Source organism: Crinia signifera, chromosome 2 (assembly GCF_055691185.1).
Source record: "Crinia signifera chromosome 2, ASM5569118v1, whole genome shotgun sequence".
In the NCBI taxonomy this organism is placed as follows: Eukaryota; Metazoa; Chordata; class Amphibia; order Anura; family Myobatrachidae; genus Crinia; species Crinia signifera.
The window spans coordinates 268038141-268056841 of NC_139218.1; the positions used below are offsets into that span (position 1 = coordinate 268038141).

General features: G+C 44.9%; 1 protein-coding gene across 2 annotated transcripts in view; it reads right to left on the reverse strand.

Moving 5' to 3' along the window:
* The window catches only part of OCA2 (OCA2 melanosomal transmembrane protein), a 205231-nt gene that overhangs the window by 40389 nt on the left and 146141 nt on the right, over positions 1-18701 (reverse strand). For both annotated transcript variants that reach the window (XM_083168584.1, XM_083168582.1), the window contains exon 21: positions 12255-12359. In XM_083168584.1, coding sequence (XP_083024710.1) covers positions 12255-12359 — 105 coding nt within the window. The remainder of the gene's footprint in view (positions 1-12254; positions 12360-18701) is intronic.

Consider the following 18701-nt stretch of genomic DNA (forward strand, 5'->3'; position numbering starts at 1 on the left):
CGTCCTCACTATATTGTTCCATTATCCTTCCTCTTCTCCTGTAATTGGTGGAAGTTTCCCCATTTACTAGAATAATAAAAGAAATATTTTATGTATTGAATATTGAAGCAATATTTTATACTTGTAGATTATTGTATTTCCCCTGATGAAGTCTCTGTGAGACGAAACGCGTCGGGATTGTCTACAAGCATTTTTTACCGATTATCCTGTGAAGAAAATAAACAAACAAACTATTGGAAAAGATTTCCTCTATTACTTCATTGGATTTTTGCAAATTTGTATTTAAATTCTGTTTTTAGGCGCCACACCACTATTGGGTAAAAATATATATATATATATATATATATATATATATATATATATATATATATACATACATACATATATATACATATATATATATATATATATATACACATATATATATATATATATATATATATATATATATATATATATTTATTATTGTCCAGTGGACCGGCACTCCATAAACAAATCAAAATAGACCTGGTTGCCTTACCTCAGTGTCCGGTTGTCAGACGCTGTGAATATGTCAGAGTTTGCGGGCGGCACTCTTTTTTTACAAATAAGTCAGACACAGACTTTAGCTGTAGCCAGCTGAAGTCTGTGTCTGACTTATTTGTCAAAAAATCTTTGGAGTGCCGCCCGCAAACTCTGATCTAGATATATTTTAATGGATATACATTAACAGTAGTTAAAGTAAAATATTGTCAAGCTGGTACAACTGTGTGAAAAGGTTACATGTACTTGCTATGGGGCAACAGGTGTACCTTGTAATGTTCTACACAAAAGGACAAAACGTTTTGCAATAAAAAACAAATAACTTCAGTTTTAAAATGGTTGTCATTAATGTTTAGTAACCCGACAGAACAATATTTATATTGTTTTCTTGATTGGCAAAAACTAGCAAACTTTTAGCAAGTGTCAGATCAAAAGTATTTGAATTCTAAAGAAATAATGCACACGTTAACACTCCCGTTATGTACAATCGATTTGTGAAGGTCAAAGAGCAATGTAGCCATATATTACTGCAACAGGTGGAGTTGAAGAAAAAGCGCTGCACACAGAAAAAAAAATAGGTCAAAAAGGCTTATTTATTCTAATAAAGAGAAAATTATAATCATATTCAATAAATTCAATAAAATATGTAGCACATTTTCTGACACATTTGTAGTGCGTTTCAGAGAATCACTTTTCTACAGAGACAGTGTATAATCCTTTGCAGGTTTGTATCTTTTATTTTTCAAAATTGATGTAGTTGGTCCTTGACTATCTTTGTTGCCCGCTTTTTTGCTCTGGACAGGTACAAGGTCTGTCCCGATTATTTTCTCCGCAGTTCTGACTACCTTTTGGAGTCTGCGTTTGTCTCTCTCGCTGGCGGAGCCATACCAGACCAGTATTGAGGAGCACAGCACAGTGTTGGGCCCCCATTTAAGGTCCTGGGAGATTGCGGTTCCTAGGAACTTGAATGAGTCCACTAGTGACACCACACTGTCAGCAATTGTTAGTCCACTACCATATGGCAGAAGGGAGACAATACTCACAGAGTCAGCTTTTTGGGGATATGGTCAGCAGATCCCAGGCTGTGATACAAGTGTACAGCTTTTGTCGTAAATGGATCTCCGCTGGTAGATATTCAGCCTCTGGCTTTTTCCATCTGGCAGAAATCAGGACCAAGGTTGTTCAGTGGGGAGGCAGTCAGCAGTGTTCCCGCCAGAGTACGGGAGCAACAATAACATGTAGCATGTACCCAGTCAGAGTCCACTCAACGGTGTGTCATAAGCTCCATCCATCCTGAGCTCTGGCGGTACGCGTCCTACGACCTTTTCATACCCCCACTATCCACATCCGCGTGGAGTTGATTTTATATAGTGTGGCGATCGCAGCGAGCCACCAAGCCCGAAGCGTGGCGAGCCCCGGTATACGCGTCCACTTGCCACGCTTCGGGCTCGGAGGCTCGCTGTGCTCGCCACACTATATAATATCAACTCCATGCCGACGTGGATAGTGGGGTTATGAAAAGGTCGTAGGATGCGTACCGCTGCGCTCGCCACGCTTTGGGTTTACGTTTATAGTGGGGGGTGGCGTGCGGGTGCATTTTACATTGTAAGCACCCATTAGGGTGCTTGTACAATTTTTAATCGAATAGTCGTGTAAAATCGCGTCGCATTGCATCGTATGCCATCGGTTGTATGGCATACGATGCGATGCGATAAAAACATCGCACGACCAACATCGGGGGCGCCGCTATAATACACAAATACCAAATCATGATCTTAAGTGCACGCCAAGACTGCTCTATCCTGTGTAAATGGCAGTGTGGCTTGATGCATTTTTCATCCAATGCGATGTTTCTTCAGAACGTAATTTCCTGTCCGTATAGACTAACATGGTGGGGGGTGGCAGTTGGGAGCCCCGTTACACAACTGCTCAGCGGTGAATAAGCACTGTGCCCATAAGTAGCTTGTGGGTGCCTGCTAGGGCTACTGCATCTATCAAGTCATGGATATCACCACTACTACTGCAGGTGCGCCTGCCCCTTTAAAATGTCCCTCCAAAAATGGCTGCTGCCTCAGAGGAGAGAAGGAGGGTGGGGCACAAAGACGAGAAAATCTGGGTGACTATCACGGCTCCATATTATTAGCAATCAGTACCAGCCTACCGCATATAATTATAAATGTTTTTATAAGTGAAATTTATAAGTGTATTTTTATAATAAATGTATTTTTATTTTTCACCTGCTGCACATTAACTGGTAAAAGCGTGGTTTCACACCCCCTTTGCTGCCTCAGAGGAGACTATTTTGGGTGCTAGAGCTGGCAGCGGTCAATTCAGGAAGTGCAATTTTAATGGTGGCAGATGATGGTGGCTATAGGAAATGTGGAAACCACTGACAAGTAATACTGCAACAGTTACCCTGAACATTTTAATCAATTTGCTCAATGCAGAAAGTTGTACTTATACTATCATCCCTACCACATACACTATACCATTTATTGTGTTAATCAGTGGTGGTTTTTACCTATGGGCTCCAGGTAAAATCCGCAACTGTAGTGAAGCCAGATGGTCTGTGAGACTGCACTGGCTTCACTGTGACTAGCAGTGACTTCCTATTGGAAGTCTGACCTGCCAATCACCAAGGCAGTCCCATTGGGAGGTGTTCCCTCCCTCCGGGATGCCTTTCTGCAGGCTACCTTACAAAACTGGCAATTGCGCATGTGCAGTACCTATATCGGTACTGCGCATGTGCTGATCCCTGTGCCTTTTATTTGTATTTTACAGGCGCTGGGACCAGGATTCCTTCTATGGGCTGTTGCCAAAGCAGCCCATAGAAGCTGGCCACATGCGCAGTGCAGAGGTATGTACTGCGCATGCGCCAGTCCCGGCGCTGTCATCATAGCACAGGCACTGGGCACTTTGTAGGAACCGGCGGTGGCAACGATGGAGGAGGGGAGAAGCAGCACCCCTCCCCAGAAAAGGTATGGGCTGCCACTGGTGTTAATTAATAGTGTATTACATACACTGGATCAAAATGTATTAAGCCTTAACAAGTGATAAAGTTAAGAGTGAAAGTATGATAAAGAACCGCCAAACAGCACCTAACTGCCATGTTACAGGCTGTGTGAGAAATCTCAGGAGCTGATTGGCTTGTCCTTTATCACTTCACTTTATCACTTGTAAAGGATTAATACACATTTGGCCCACTATCTAGTATAAGGAGACCAATATGTACATATAGGTCCAAAGCTGGTGGTAGCAGTGGAGTAACTATGGAGGGTGCAGTTGATATGGGGCCTGGGCCCTTGGGGGGCCCCATAGCCCAGCAGGCATTCCCTGCACCATTTTTGTTAGTAGTACCATAGCTGCACTTGCAGAGTCGGCGGTGCCGTCCCATGCCCCCTCCGCCACCAGCAGCGATGATCTACTTTATGAAGGGGAAGGTGATCTGGCTGTTCAAGCCTTCCCCTCCTCTCCCCTTTCTGATGCTGCACACAAAAAAAGGTATACTCTAAACTTTGGCGCTCCTCTTATGGACATTTAAATGTTGGGAAATCTAGTGACCAGCCCCAGCACAAAACACACAAACCCTGTATGCTGCTGGCAGGCACTGTGTGTGTGTGTGTGTGTGTGTGTGTGTGTGTGTGTGTGTGTGTGTGTGTGTGTGTGTGTGTGAGAGACCCAGGACAGAGTTGCATGCAAAGATGATCATCTCCAGGAGACCGTCTGAAATGGCTGAGACCCAGAGCTGTCCGTGCAGGAAGACTCTGCACTGAGGAGACCCTCCTCTAATGCTAGAGGTACTATACAGCATCGATTATACTGACTGGTGGAGAGGGGGACAGGGCAGCCTGAACTGGGGGTCAGAGGGGAGAGGATGTCATTAGGTTGAAAGTGATGCAGGTGCCCCCTCATTTTTTTTCTTCCCTGCTCTCTCTCCCTCCCTCCACATCCACTCTTTTTCTCCCTCCTTTTTCTACCTCTCTCCTGCTACTCCCCCTTTACACCCCCTCCCCCTCATCTATTCCCCCCCCCCCACTCTGTGGCAGGGGCCCTTTTAAGACTTTGCTATGGGGCCCAGAAGGTACTAGTTTCACCCCTGCTTCTGTTCCCAATGTCAGCGCAGGCGGGTTTTGTGTTCCCGGCTGTGACCGTGGTGGACCAGTGGAGGGCGCTGGAGAGCCAAAGGCAGATGGTTTAATGTAGGACATACACGGGGAGATCAGGGCACAGCGAACCAGAGAGTTGACGGAGACCAGGAACAGGGGCGCGGAGTCTAACCTGCCAGCGGTATTCACCAGGGAGCCCCGCAAGGAACTTTGGACTTAGCTGCGTCTGACAGGCAGGTCGCGGCCCCCTGCCCTGGTCCTCTGGACGCAGGCAAGGGAGATGATGCTGGAGATAGTAATGAGAAGGCAATCTGGAAACTGCGGAGGATTGCACAGGATGTCGACAACTGAGGTAGACTGTGGTGCCGACAATGGTGCCGACGGCTGGTGGATGGCTCAGGTATATGCTGGAGCAATAGGACGTAGATGGGGAAGTCTCTATGGAGCACAGCAGGTGAATGTCGACGCTGGTGTCGACGGAGCCAGTCGTTAGTTCAGGACAAGATGGAGAATGTCTCTGAACGGCTTGGAAGCCAATGGTGGTAATGGCGAGGCACCTGTACTCGACTGCAGAGGTGGAAAGGCAGGAGTCTTCTGGAGATGGAAAAGCCAGGTAAGTATAGCGGGTGCAGGAAACGCTGGAGAGAATCACAGGGAAGCCTGGAGATCTCGGAGTCTTGGGAACTTCTCTGTCGCAGGAGAATACTGAGAGCAGGTAAGCAATTGTTCAAGACAATGAAGGAAGGCCGCAGGCCGGCTTTTATCCCCCTTGCCTGTTTGTGATTGGCTGCTGGCTGCAGCACCAATCACTGCTGGGGAAAGGAACACACACCTTGATCCAGGTACAGGTGTGTGGGTCAGAGGTGACGTGAATGGACAGCGGGGATTGGTCTGGGGAATCAGCTGACCAGAGAGTGTCATGGCGGCACCCATGCTGCCCGGGAACGGCGTGCGCTTGGCAGGGAACTATGGCAATGGACCGTGGGGGCACAGGGGACATCGCGCCACACATCAGAGGCCATGCGGATGACAGGCCTCTCACGCAGTACCGACCATCGAGATGGTAATGAGCGATGTTTCCGATGTTGAGATCTGCGGTTCGTGACAGTACCCCCTCCTTTTAGGGTGGACACCGAACACCCTTTGGGTTTGGAAGGATGTTCCTGGTGGAATCTTTCTCTTAGACGAGGAGCATGAACGTCTTCAGCATTGGTCCAACTTCTCTCCTCAGGACCATATCCCTTCCAGTCAATGAGATACTGAAGGTGCCCATAACGATGGCGAGAATCCACGATCTTTTTTATCTCAAATTCTACTCCTCGCTCAGTTCTGACTTGTGGTGATACTGGGGACGAGGACTGGAAGCGATTAAGAATTAGAGGTCGTAGTAAAGAGACATGGAAGGAGTTGGGGATGCGCAAAGACTTGGGTAATTTTATCTTGTATGCTACCGAGTTGATCTTCTGTTCGACAATATATGGACCTATGAATCGGGGTGCAAATTTCATCGAGGGAACCCTCAGCCGTATGTTTCGGGTGGAAAGCCATACTTTGTCACCAGGATGGAATTCTGGTACTGCACGTCTCTTACGATCCGCAAAGAATTTGTAACGAACAGAAGCTTTTTTCAGATTGAAGTGCACTTTTTTCCAAATTTGTGAAAAGTGTCTCAGGGCTGCGGTAGCTGCTGGCACTTCGATGGTTGTTAATGCCTCGAAGGTGGGTGGCCTGGGATGTTGGCCGTAAACAATGAAGAAGGGGGAGTGACCTGTGGATGAATGGTACCTGTAATTATGGGCAAACTCAGCCCAATGAAGTAGCTTGGCCCATCATCTTGGGACGATGAGATGTACAGCCGTAGGAATGTCTCAAGGTCCTGATTGACTCTCTCTGTCTGGCCATTGGACTGCGGATGATAAGCAGATGAAAACTTCAATTTGATTTGAAGGGCTGAAGACAGTGCTCTCCAAAAGCGTGCCACAAATTGCACTCCTCGGTCAGAGACGATTTCTGTAGGCAGGCCATGGCTTTTGAAGATGTGTTGCACGAATAACTGCGCCAGAGTAGGAGCGGAGGGTAACCCAGAGAGGGGTATGAATCGGGCCATCTTCGAAAAACGGTCAACTACCACCCAGACGGTGTTGTATTCTTGGGACTTGGGTAACTCTGTGATGAAGTCCATTGAGATGTGCGTCCATGGACGCGTTGGGATGGATAAGGGGCAAAGTTTCCCAGCAGGAATTTGACGAGGGGTTTTATGCTGGGTACAAACAGTACATGATGCCACAAAGTCTTTGACGTCTTTTCTCATCTGGGGCCACCAGTAAGAACGTTGGAGGATTTCAAAAGTGCCCTGGACGCCAGGATGTCCGGAGAATAAGGACTTGTGAGCCCAGGACAGCAGTCTTTGGCGGAGCTCAGGGGGTACAAGAGTTTTGCCCGGAGGAGGTACTGGAGAGAGTTGCGTGGGGGCAAATGCGATGGGGTCAATGATGGGATGATTCTCTGGTACTAGAGGATCCTCTTCCATGGAACGAGATAAGGCGTCAGCCTTTACATTTTGGGAACCAGGACGGTACAAGATTTTGAAGGAAAACCTGGAAAAGAATAAGGACCATCGGGCCTGACGAGGATTCATACACTGGGCCGACTGCAGGTACAGGAGATTTTTATGATCAGTGTATATGGTGACTGGAAACTTGGCCCCCTCCAGGAGATACCTCCATTCTTCGAGTGCTAATTTAATAGCTAGTAACTCCTGGTCGCCTATGGAGTAATTTCTCTCTGCTGGTAAGAATTTACGTGAGAAGAAACCACAGGGATGTTGTTTCTCATCCTCGGATGTCTGAGACAGTACCGCACCTACCCCTATGTTAGAAGCATCGACTTCTAGGGAGAAAGGTCGTTCCATATCAGGCTGGGACAGGATGGGTGCAGAGATGAATGACTGTTTCAGCAACTGGAATGCAGACAAGGCCTCTGGGGACCAGACAGACGGGTTGCTACCCTTGCGGGTGAGTGCTGTGATAGGAGCAATCAGAGTGGAGAAACCCCGGATAAATTTTCGGTAATAGTTGGCGAAGCCAATGAAGCGTTGTACGGCTTTTAATGTAGTGGGTTGAGACCACCCAGTGATGGCTTCCAATTTCTCGGGGTCCATGCTCAGTTGTGACCCGGAAATTAGGTATCCTAGAAATGGGACAGAGGGTACCTCAAATGTGCATTTGGAAATCTTGCCGTAGAGTCGATTGTTTCTGAGACGGAGGAGGACCTCTTTGACTTGGGAACGATGTGAATGTAAATCTCTGGAGAATATTAGAATGTCGTCCAAGTAGACCACAAGACAGACGTACAGCATGTCCCGAAAGACCTCATTAACAAATTGTTGGAAAACAGCTGGGGCATTGCAGAGGCCGAAGGGCATCACTAAATACTCGTAGTGACCATCCCTCGTATTGAATGCAGTCTTCCACTCATCACCCTCGCGGATACGTATCAAGTTGTATGCCCCACGGAGGTCCAGCTTGGTGAAGACGGTGGCACCTTTCACTCGATCGAATAATTCTGTAATCAAGGGGAGCGGATAGCTGTTTTTGACTGTGATGTTATTTAACCCTCTGTAGTCAATACAAGGTCGCAGACCACCATCTTTTTTTTTTACAAAAAAGAATCCTGCACCTGCTGGGGATTTTGAGGGCCTAATGAAGCCTTTCTGTAAGTTCTCACGAATATATGTAGACATGGCTTGAGTCTCGGGGACCGATAAGGGGTACGTACGTCCCTTGGGGGGAGTCTTTCCAGGAAGGAGGTCAATTGGACAATCCCACTGACGGTGGGGCGGCAGTGTGTCGGCTGACTGTTCACAGAACACATCAGCAAAGTCTCTGTAAACTTCGGGGAGGCCAGGCACAGAGGTGGCCACGGCAGAGCGCACAGGTATCACAGGATTAATGCAATGCTGATGACAATGATGACTCCATTGCTCTAATTGTAAAAGCGACCAATTGATGGTGGGATTGTGGAGCCTGAGCCAGGGAAGACCCAACACAATATCATGAGACGCCTTAGGAATAACAAAAAATTTAATGTGCTCTTGATGTAATGTGCCCACTTTCAGCAGAACCGGTTCGGTACAGGCACGTACTTCACTGCCCGGAATTTTACTGCCATCCACTGCTGTGACAATGAGATGAGGATGTAGAGGCATCACGGGAATTTGTAACTTGGTAACAAGGTGTTGCGAAATGAAATTTCCTGCCGACCCGGAGTCGACCAAAGCGGAGCTTGATCTGAGTCCAGCAGGGGTCGCTATGGACACTGGAAGGGTAAAGTCAGTACAGGGAGGAGACTTCGAGACATGACCTAACCTAACTCCTCCGTTACAGGTTAGGCCCTGAAGTTTCCCGAACGCTCGGGACAATCATTGATAAAGTGACTGGGGGCAGCACAGTAAATGCAGAGCTTGTTGCGCTGTCGACGGGAACGCTCCTCAGGAGTCAGGCGTGATCTACCTATTTGCATTGGTTCTTCACTCGTAGTGGACTCTGAGCGTACTCGAGGAGTAAACTTCTTTTGTTTCTCCAGACCTCTTTCTCTGAGGCGGAGATCAATTTTTACACACAAGGAGATTAAGTCTTCCAAGGAATCAGGAAGATCGCGGGTGGCCAGTTCGTCTTTAATATGGTCTGATACTCCTAGCCAGAATGCGGCTGTCAGGGTTTCGTTATTCCATTGCAATTCAGAGGCCAAAGTCTGGAACTGGATCACATACTGTCCCATGGATCGGGACCCTTGTTTGACCCGTAGGAGGTCTGTGGATGCTGAAGTAGAACGACCAGGTACATCAAATATACGGCGGAAAGTCTGTAAGAATTTGCCATAGTCTGACAACAGGGGATCAGATCTCTCCCATAACGGTGATACCCAATGGAGGGCGGAGCCAGTTAGCAATGAAACCATGTAGGCTATTTTTATTCTGGCGGTAGGGAAATTGTGTGGAAGAAGTTCAAACTGGATCTGACACTGGTTGATAAACCCCCGGCAGAGTTTTGGATCGCCGTCATATTTGCTGGGGACTGGTAACAGGAGACGAGAAGGTAAAGCAGCGGGTGGAGACAGATTCCCCTGGGTAGTTGACACAGGAGTCGGCAATGACTGTTGCAATGTGTCCAATCGATTGGATACCTCTTGAAGGAATTTTATCACTCGCTGCTGCGTGGCTTCTTGAGTCTCTATTCGAGCGGTAACATTTTGAATGACCGCTGGTCCCACACTGGGGTCTTGAGCCGAGTCCATCGGTCTTGAACAAACTGTCAGCGCAGGCGGGTTTTGTGTTCCCGGCTGTGACCGTGGTGGACCAGTGGAGGGCGCTGGAGAGCCAAAGGCAGATGGTTTAATGTAGGACATACACGGGGAGATCAGGGCACAGCGAACCAGAGAGTTGACGGAGACCAGGAACAGGGGCGCGGAGTCTAACCTGCCAGCGGTATTCACCAGGGAGCCCCGCAAGGAACTTTGGACTTAGCTGCGTCTGACAGGCAGGTCGCGGCCCCCTGCCCTGGTCCTCTGGACGCAGGCAAGGGAGATGATGCTGGAGATAGTAATGAGAAGGCAATCTGGAAACTGCGGAGGATTGCACAGGATGTCGACAACTGAGGTAGACTGTGGTGCCGACAATGGTGCCGACGGCTGGTGGATGGCTCAGGTATATGCTGGAGCAATAGGACGTAGATGGGGAAGTCTCTATGGAGCACAGCAGGTGAATGTCGACGCTGGTGTCGACGGAGCCAGTCGTTAGTTCAGGACAAGATGGAGAATGTCTCTGAACGGCTTGGAAGCCAATGGTGGTAATGGCGAGGCACCTGTACTCGACTGCAGAGGTGGAAAGGCAGGAGTCTTCTGGAGATGGAAAAGCCAGGTAAGTATAGCGGGTGCAGGAAACGCTGGAGAGAATCACAGGGAAGCCTGGAGATCTCGGAGTCTTGGGAACTTCTCTGTCGCAGGAGAATACTGAGAGCAGGTAAGCAATTGTTCAAGACAATGAAGGAAGGCCGCAGGCCGGCTTTTATCCCCCTTGCCTGTTTGTGATTGGCTGCCGGCTGCAGCACCAATCACTGCTGGGGAAAGGAACACACACCTTGATCCAGGTACAGGTGTGTGGGTCAGAGGTGACGTGAATGGACAGCGGGGATTGGTCTGGGGAATCAGCTGACCAGAGAGTGTCATGGCGGCACCCATGCTGCCCGGGAACGGCGTGCGCTTGGCAGGGAACTATGGCAATGGACCGTGGGGGCACAGGGGACATCGCGCCACACATCAGAGGCCATGCGGATGACAGGCCTCTCACGCAGTACCGACCATCGAGATGGTAATGAGCGATGTTTCCGATGTTGAGATCTGCGGTTCGTGACACCCAAAGACTGACGGACATGCGCCAGCATACTGTATGTGCCGATTCTGTGGGTGCTTGAGGGCCCGAGCACCCACGGAAATTGATGAGCATCCACCCGCTCAGCAGCTGCCCACTCACTCATGTCCCACTGCTAGGGTGACCAACTCTTCCCTTTAATCCGGGACACATTAATTACACAGGTTCTGTGGCAGTTTAAAACCAGGTGAAAACCAGCCACAGAACCTGTGTAATTAATATGTGTCCCAGATTAAAGGGATGAGTTGGTCACCCTACCCACTGCACTCCCCCTCCCTTGTTGCTGGCACAGGTACTGTGTGGGCATTTATGTACCTGCACTGTGGGGACATTTATGTATTTGGCACTGTTTCCATAATTTGAATATTGAAGACAACTGTGCTGCGTAATATAAATCAGTATTATTTTGTGGCCACGCCCCTTTCCCAAGGACCCACTCCCCTATATTTTTGGCATGAGCACCTGCCAGCAAAAACATAAAAATCGGCAGCTATGTGCGCCAGTGCTCCACAGAACCAGTGATATGCCCTTAGAACTGGCATTACTCAAAAATAAAGCATATGGAACACTTAATCTACATTAGAAGTTTGCTCCTAGTTCTATAAGTAATGCTTAAATGTTGCCCAGCTCCCTAGCCCAATGGAAGCTACAGTAACTGTTTGAAGTATAAAGTGTAGTAATATCTGGAACCAGGTACTCAAAAGAGGAAAGTAAATCTCCACAGCAGGTGAATTAGGAGGCAAAAATCATGTATGAATCATCGTGTTCCCATGGCTACAGGTTTTCATCAGTTTTCCCATAAGGTGTGATGAAAAACAAGGTGACATATTTAAAAGACAAGAAGAAATGATATCACACCATATGGCAGTATCTCAGTTTGCTCACATTAGATAACAAGAAGTGTGTTTTTGGTTGCAGTCAAAAAAAAAAAAAAAGCTGACCAGTCCAAATTAATGGGTACATTAGGATAGGATGTTCTAAAAGTTCCATTTTTACTGTAAAACATAATGACCAGTAAAGTGCACCTTTCCCATTTTCAACATATATAATTTGTGTAGAAATACAGAACTATTAAAGAAATATAGCTGTATTAAACCAGGTGTATTATTTTGTATCTATTGAATTGATACTTACTGGTCTCTAGGCAACATCTTCACTAAATAAAAAAAACTTCTCCGAACACGTATTATTAGACTTACCATTGCAGCAGTAAAAGGGATGTTGTCAATTAGAGATGAGGCTAATGCTGAAACCCAAACTACCAGTATGATTGCAATTGCAAGTCTCTCATCTTCAGGAACTGCCTATAATAGGAAGAAATTCTGAAACATTATTTCTAAAAGGTATACTCTAAGTACTGTATAATCGCTCATATTACTTTAAGAGAAATCTTTCGTGACTAAAAAATAATGGGGAGACTTCCAATTAAAACTATACACTATAAACTAGTGTAATTATTAATATTTAGTGAATGCAGCAAATAACCTGTGTCAAAACAATAATTTAAAGAACATTTAAATAACATGATAGTTCTTCCACACCAATTACTGAGTACATCAATATGGATAAGAAATCAAATCGGCAGTAGATTGACGTTTTGCCTAGGGTACCAGCCATACAGAAATAAGAGATGGAGAAATGGAGTGACAGACATTAGTTGAGAGTATATATTTTAATTTTTTTAATGATTTCCTTTTTAAAATATTGGAATTGTTTGACATGTAGAGCAATATACTGGATTATGTAATCTATCAATTAACATATTCATGTGAATTAATATATTTTGGAAGACAATACAGACAATCAAAGAACAAACCCTGATCACCGACTAGATTAATAGGTGTAATATCTCCAACACTTGTGCGCACCAAATCTTTCACATGTGCAACAAATAATAAAATTGGCTTACCTCAATCCAGTTGGTCATGTCTCATTTCTCTCTCCGAATCTCTCAGTGTAAATCATAGAAGAGAGAAAAATATAGCCACCATAGCGTAATTCAATTTTTAATACAATATTACACAAATGGTTAAAAACAAAGGAAGATCCTTGTAGTGACAGATCACAATTACCATAAAATAATGAGAACTATAGGAAAGTTCTCTAAAGGAGCATAAAATACATTAAAAGGTGATCCACCCCAGTCACTTCAGCCAAAGAAGAAAGACTCAGCAAAATTACCAGATCTTATGGAGAACTTAAGATGGACTCAGTTCTTGCGTTTCGACTACGTCCGTGGTCTTTATCAAGGCAGGTGAAGGTCACCTTCACCTGCCCTGATAAAGACCACGACGTGGTCGAAACGAGTCGGCCTAAACTAGAGGACCACGGAGACCCACCACCATGATGAAAGCAGGGAGAAATAGACGCTGCCCGGGAACTGTCTGCAGGGTTCCAGGAACGGTGTATAGCCGCAAGCTTTGCCTGTGTGAGGACAGAGTCCATCTTAAGTTCTCCATAAGATCTGGTAATTTTGCTGACTCTCTTTCTTCTTTGGCTGGACTGACTGGGGTGGATCACCTTTTAATGTATTTTATGTTCCATGTAGAGAACTTTCCTATAGTTCTCATTATTTTATGGTAATTGTGATCTGTCACAAGGATATTCCTTTGTTTTTTTAACCATTTGTGTAATATTGTATTAAAAATTGAATTACGCTATGGTGGCTATATTTTTCGCTCTTCCATGATATACACTGAGAGATTCGGAGAGAGAATTGGTACATGACCAACTGGATTGAGATAAGGAAATTTATTATTTGTTGCACATGTGAAAGATTTGGTGCGCACAAGTGTTGGAGATATTACACCTATTTGTCTAGCTTCCTTGTTTGGAGGGGTTGTGGAATTACATCCTTTATATCTCTAGTACATATTTGCTGCCCGCCTGGGAGCGCACTGATTGTGACTTCAAAACCTCTTTTTGTAAACGTTGCCTGATCACCGACTGGCTGAGCATACAAACAGAAGATGTAGAACAGTTTGCCAGATATTGATCCATGATTGATGAAAACCACACCATGTGAACACACTAGGGCAGGCATGTCCAAATGATGGCCCTCCAGCTGTCCCATCATGCCTTGCCACAGTTTTGCTGTTATGGATTGTGAAAACTATGGCAAGGCATGCTGGGATGTGTAGTTTCACAACAGCTGGAGGGCCATAGCTTGGACATGCCTGCTCTAGGGGACAGGGGAAAAGTTTGACTCTTGCCCTGCAATTCATACATTAACCCACAATATTGTAAAAATTATTTAAACAATTGATTTGTTAAACAAGCACCTCATATTTCTGTTGCTGCTGTTTAAAAGTGATACCATGCCTCACACAATGGAAAAAGCATTTGTATAAATAGAATTTAACAAATGTATTGCAAAGGGAAAAAAATCTTGAATTTTTTGGTGGTGGGAACATATTCAAAACATACCAGTCTGCAGCAGTATCAAAGCACCTTCTAAAAAGTCAAATTTTAGTTGAGGTGTAAAAGGGAGAATTAAAATACACCCACAATCCCCTGCAGTTGTCCTATATGGAGTGTACATATTAGAAATACACAGGCTTTGGAAAAAGCCTATGGGCCAGATTCTCTAAGCTTCAAAAGTGATAAAATGGAGAGCGATAAACAACCAGCCAATCAGCTCCTACCTGCCATGTTACAGACTGTGTTTGAAAATGTCAGACAGGAGCTGATTGGCTGGCTGTTTATCACTCTCCATTTTATCACATTTGAAGCTTAGAGAATCTGGCCCATGTGTTTTCAAAAGAGGAGGACAGCTAAAATTAACAGAAATGTAGATGTTACTGAGATAATAAAGGATGTAGCCAAAACAAGAACTCTGCAGTAGAGTGGATAAGCCTATAGCAATTTGGTAGCATCCACAGTATAGTGAGCATTTCACCATAATAGAACTACAGTAGATCAGCAAATTAGATGCTTAATTTGACTTTGCTCTATAGACTAACCTGGTGGCCTTTAATGGAAAAAACCCATAACAATCAAAGCCAGTTTGCAAAATTAACAGGTTTGGTATTAGAGTCTTATCTGTGCAGATATCTAATTAAGTATCATAGCCAGAGAAATTAGCGCTGGCCAATCTAGAAACACAGCATGGCCTTTGTTTATTTTGTAATGAAATGCTCATACATAACCACAATGCACATGAAAACTATCAATTACAACACTGATTATTTCAGTCGATATGTGATATAAACTTGGAACCAACAACACCCACTGATTTTTGTTTCTAAAGCATGAAGCCATTATTGGCTTATTGGTTTTTTTGTTTGCCAAATAAAACATCAAAAGCATCTTGTTTTATTTTAAATACTTAAATACAGGTGAATCAATGAACTATGAGTCATCATAACGCACAGTGGATATGACATCAGAGCAATCTCACACACAGTCAGGTTTATGTAATCAGTAGCTAAGCAACATGGAGGAAAATATAACTTGCACTGTGATTTTCTGTTTGCAAGATCAAACCCCCAAACTAAAAACAGAACACTCATGGTGATTCTCTGTGACAGTTAAATATGCCGTGGGTACATCTCAAGAGGATATATCCTCTTTAATGGCTTCCAATCTGCACTGCTCTCAGCTAGAGGCAGAGGACAACACAAGTTTGGCACTGTAACAGGTGGCGTGAGAATACATCCTACTGTTAATAGCTTTAAAAGTAGGCTGTATGCTGAAAAGCAACAAAGAGTTGCAAGCGATAAATTCTGCTATTTAGAGGATGTGGGATAAATGCATGTGATATTTTCAGAGTGTGATAATAAGCTCTTACTTAAGAGAAGAAAAAAAGCAGTGTTAAAACTTAGACTTTGTAGCATTACTGTATACTAGTATACAATACACTAGACTTTGGATATGGGCATGTTGGCTAGGCATAAGGGTGACCACTAATCTATTGACAGACATTACAATGGTAGGTGACAGCCATGTACAGATGGCGGTTTATTAACCAGCAACGCATAACCGTCCAAAATGGCCCATTCCATTAGGTACAACATTCTCTGCTCCTGGACTTCCCTCTTTGCCGTCACCTGTTTTAAAACACCTTTCTCACTAATTAATTTCTTCAACACAGGTGATAGCAATCATACATTAAGGAGGGAAGTCCAGGAGCAGAGCATTTTTTACTGGAATGGGTCATGTTGGAGAGTATGTGAACAGGATATCCGAACACTCTAGTTGCAACTAGATATTTCTGTTTGCTTGGTGTTGTAATATGCAGCCAGTGGCGCTGAGGTGAAAGGAGGGTCAGGTACTAATTACCCAGGCTCCTTTGAGGGGGCCCTCTTCCATGTGTTCACCTCCTTACTACTTGTCAGTAGGCAGCAGTCTCTCGCTAGCACTCACTGCTGTTGCTTTGCTGCAGTTGAAGCAGGGATATTGCAGTCGCTGTTTAATGTCTCCGCTGTCTTCAGATAGGGGGAACAATGTCATTGATCATGCTTCCCCTCTTCATGGGACTATAGGGAATATAGTGGCAAACAGAAGTCTGAATTATGAATGTATCATGCATTTTTAACACTGCATATACTCAGTGTATGTATCTACAGTAGGAACAATTCCTACCCAACAGACACAGCACTGCACATTCTTCACATCCTGTGCTACGACAAGCTATTCTGTTACATTTTACCTTTAGGGATGCAGATAAACTGCTCTACCATCTTAAATGTAAAAATGACAACACAGAAGTCAGATGCTAGACACATTTCAAATAAAAAGGCATACTGTATATAACAGCTCCTATAGTGGGGTAGTTGGCAAAACTCCGAAAATTGGGAGGAAAAGCGCTACAGTAGCTAATCAGCTTCTGACTTTTGTGGTGATTGATAACTTTCTCTACAAACCATCTTCTGTAACTTTTTCAACCAATCAGTTTTTTCAAATCAATTTTTTCAGAACACAGCCTACATGCATACCTCCCAACTGTCCCGATTTTGCTGGACAGTTACAATTTTTTGTGACTTTCCTACATCCCTCCTGCGGGCAGTAGCATCTAAAGGTGAGGAGAGCAGTTGGGAGTCCACCAGACACTTGCACAGCATCTATTCATGGAGGCAGAGAAACAGGGGACATGGCCAGCAGCTCTAAGTGCACTGGCCGTAATGTCAGGGGGAGGGATGTGGATCATGGGAGCATCATCCTGGTTAATCCACAACCCCTTTTGTCTAGGCCTGTGGCTGTCCAAATACTTTTTTTGCCCCACTGTAGCTATTTATTTTTATTACCACTTTCTTATATAGCGCACACATATTCCGCAGCGCTTTACAATACAAAATATAGTTGAACATTCACATCAGTCTGTGCCCCAGTGGAGCTTACAATCTATATTCCCTACCACATGTACACACAGACATTCTAGGGTTAATTTGTTTTGGAAGCCAATTGAACTACCAGTATATTTTTGGATTGTGGGAGGAAACCGGAGTACTGGGAGGAAACCCACAAACACGGGTAGAATATACAAACTCCGCACAGTTAGGGCCATGGTGGGTATCGAACCCATGACCTCAGCACGGTGAGGCAGCAATGCTAACCATTACATCATCCATGATGCCCACTCCCAGCCACCCTCCTCACTCACAAATGCATGCAATCCTCTCCTGCCAACGGGTTATTTCCTGCACTTTTGCAATTGTGCTCCTTATCGCTGGCATTCTCTACTTCTCTTTATAAGGCTCTCCACCTCTCTAAAAAAACTTTAAACTGGCTCTCAAGACCCACTTCTTCATTAAACCCAGCTATCTATAATCCTAACCTTCTGTTTATGCTTAATTCTACCCCTTTTGTGTCACTTATGTCTGTTTGCCCCTCACTTTTAGAATGTAAGCTTGCATGAACAGGGCCCACTCCCCTCATATGCTTTTTCCTCTATATTTTAGTCCATACTCCTAACGTCACCTAACCCTAGGTCGCGGGCAGCTTAATTATTTCAGTATCATGTCCTCCATTGCCCAATGCCTTGTACTTAGGGTTACCACCTTTCCCCTTTAATTCCGGACACATTAATTACACAGGTTCTGTGGCTGGCTGACTTCAAGACTCCATTTCACCTGGTTTTAAACTTCCACAGAACCTGTGTAATTAATATGTGTCCGGAATTAAAGGGAAAAAGGTGGTAACCCTACTTGTACTGAAAGTAGTTTTATTTTTGCTCATTTATGTACACTGTTAGGCTGTAGAACTCTTATGGCACCAGAAAATAAATTTAGATGTTAGAAAGGGTTGATAAACCGTGAGTTATTAGAATGGAATAAATATAAATTAAACACTCAGGCAATGGAAAAAACTACAGTAGATTTTAAAAGGAAAAATCACTTCGAAGTTTAGCTGGTACTGTAAATACTGTCGTTTGCACTGTGGTCTACATCAGCGGTTCCCAACCTGGGGTACTAGTACCCCTGGGGGTACTCTGCAGACCAGTTGGGGGTACTTGAAAATAATATTGGTAATGGCGGACAATGAAAAGGTCTTTTGATGGCTGAAGAAGACCCATTGCTATGAAGACAAACCATGTTGTGTCATATGCCTGACCAGAAATCCACTGGGAGCTTCCCATGCTGCCCTTAGACATCAGCAGTCACCTGCCCAGCACTGACAAAGGCGGAGGAAGCATTAATCCTACCGGT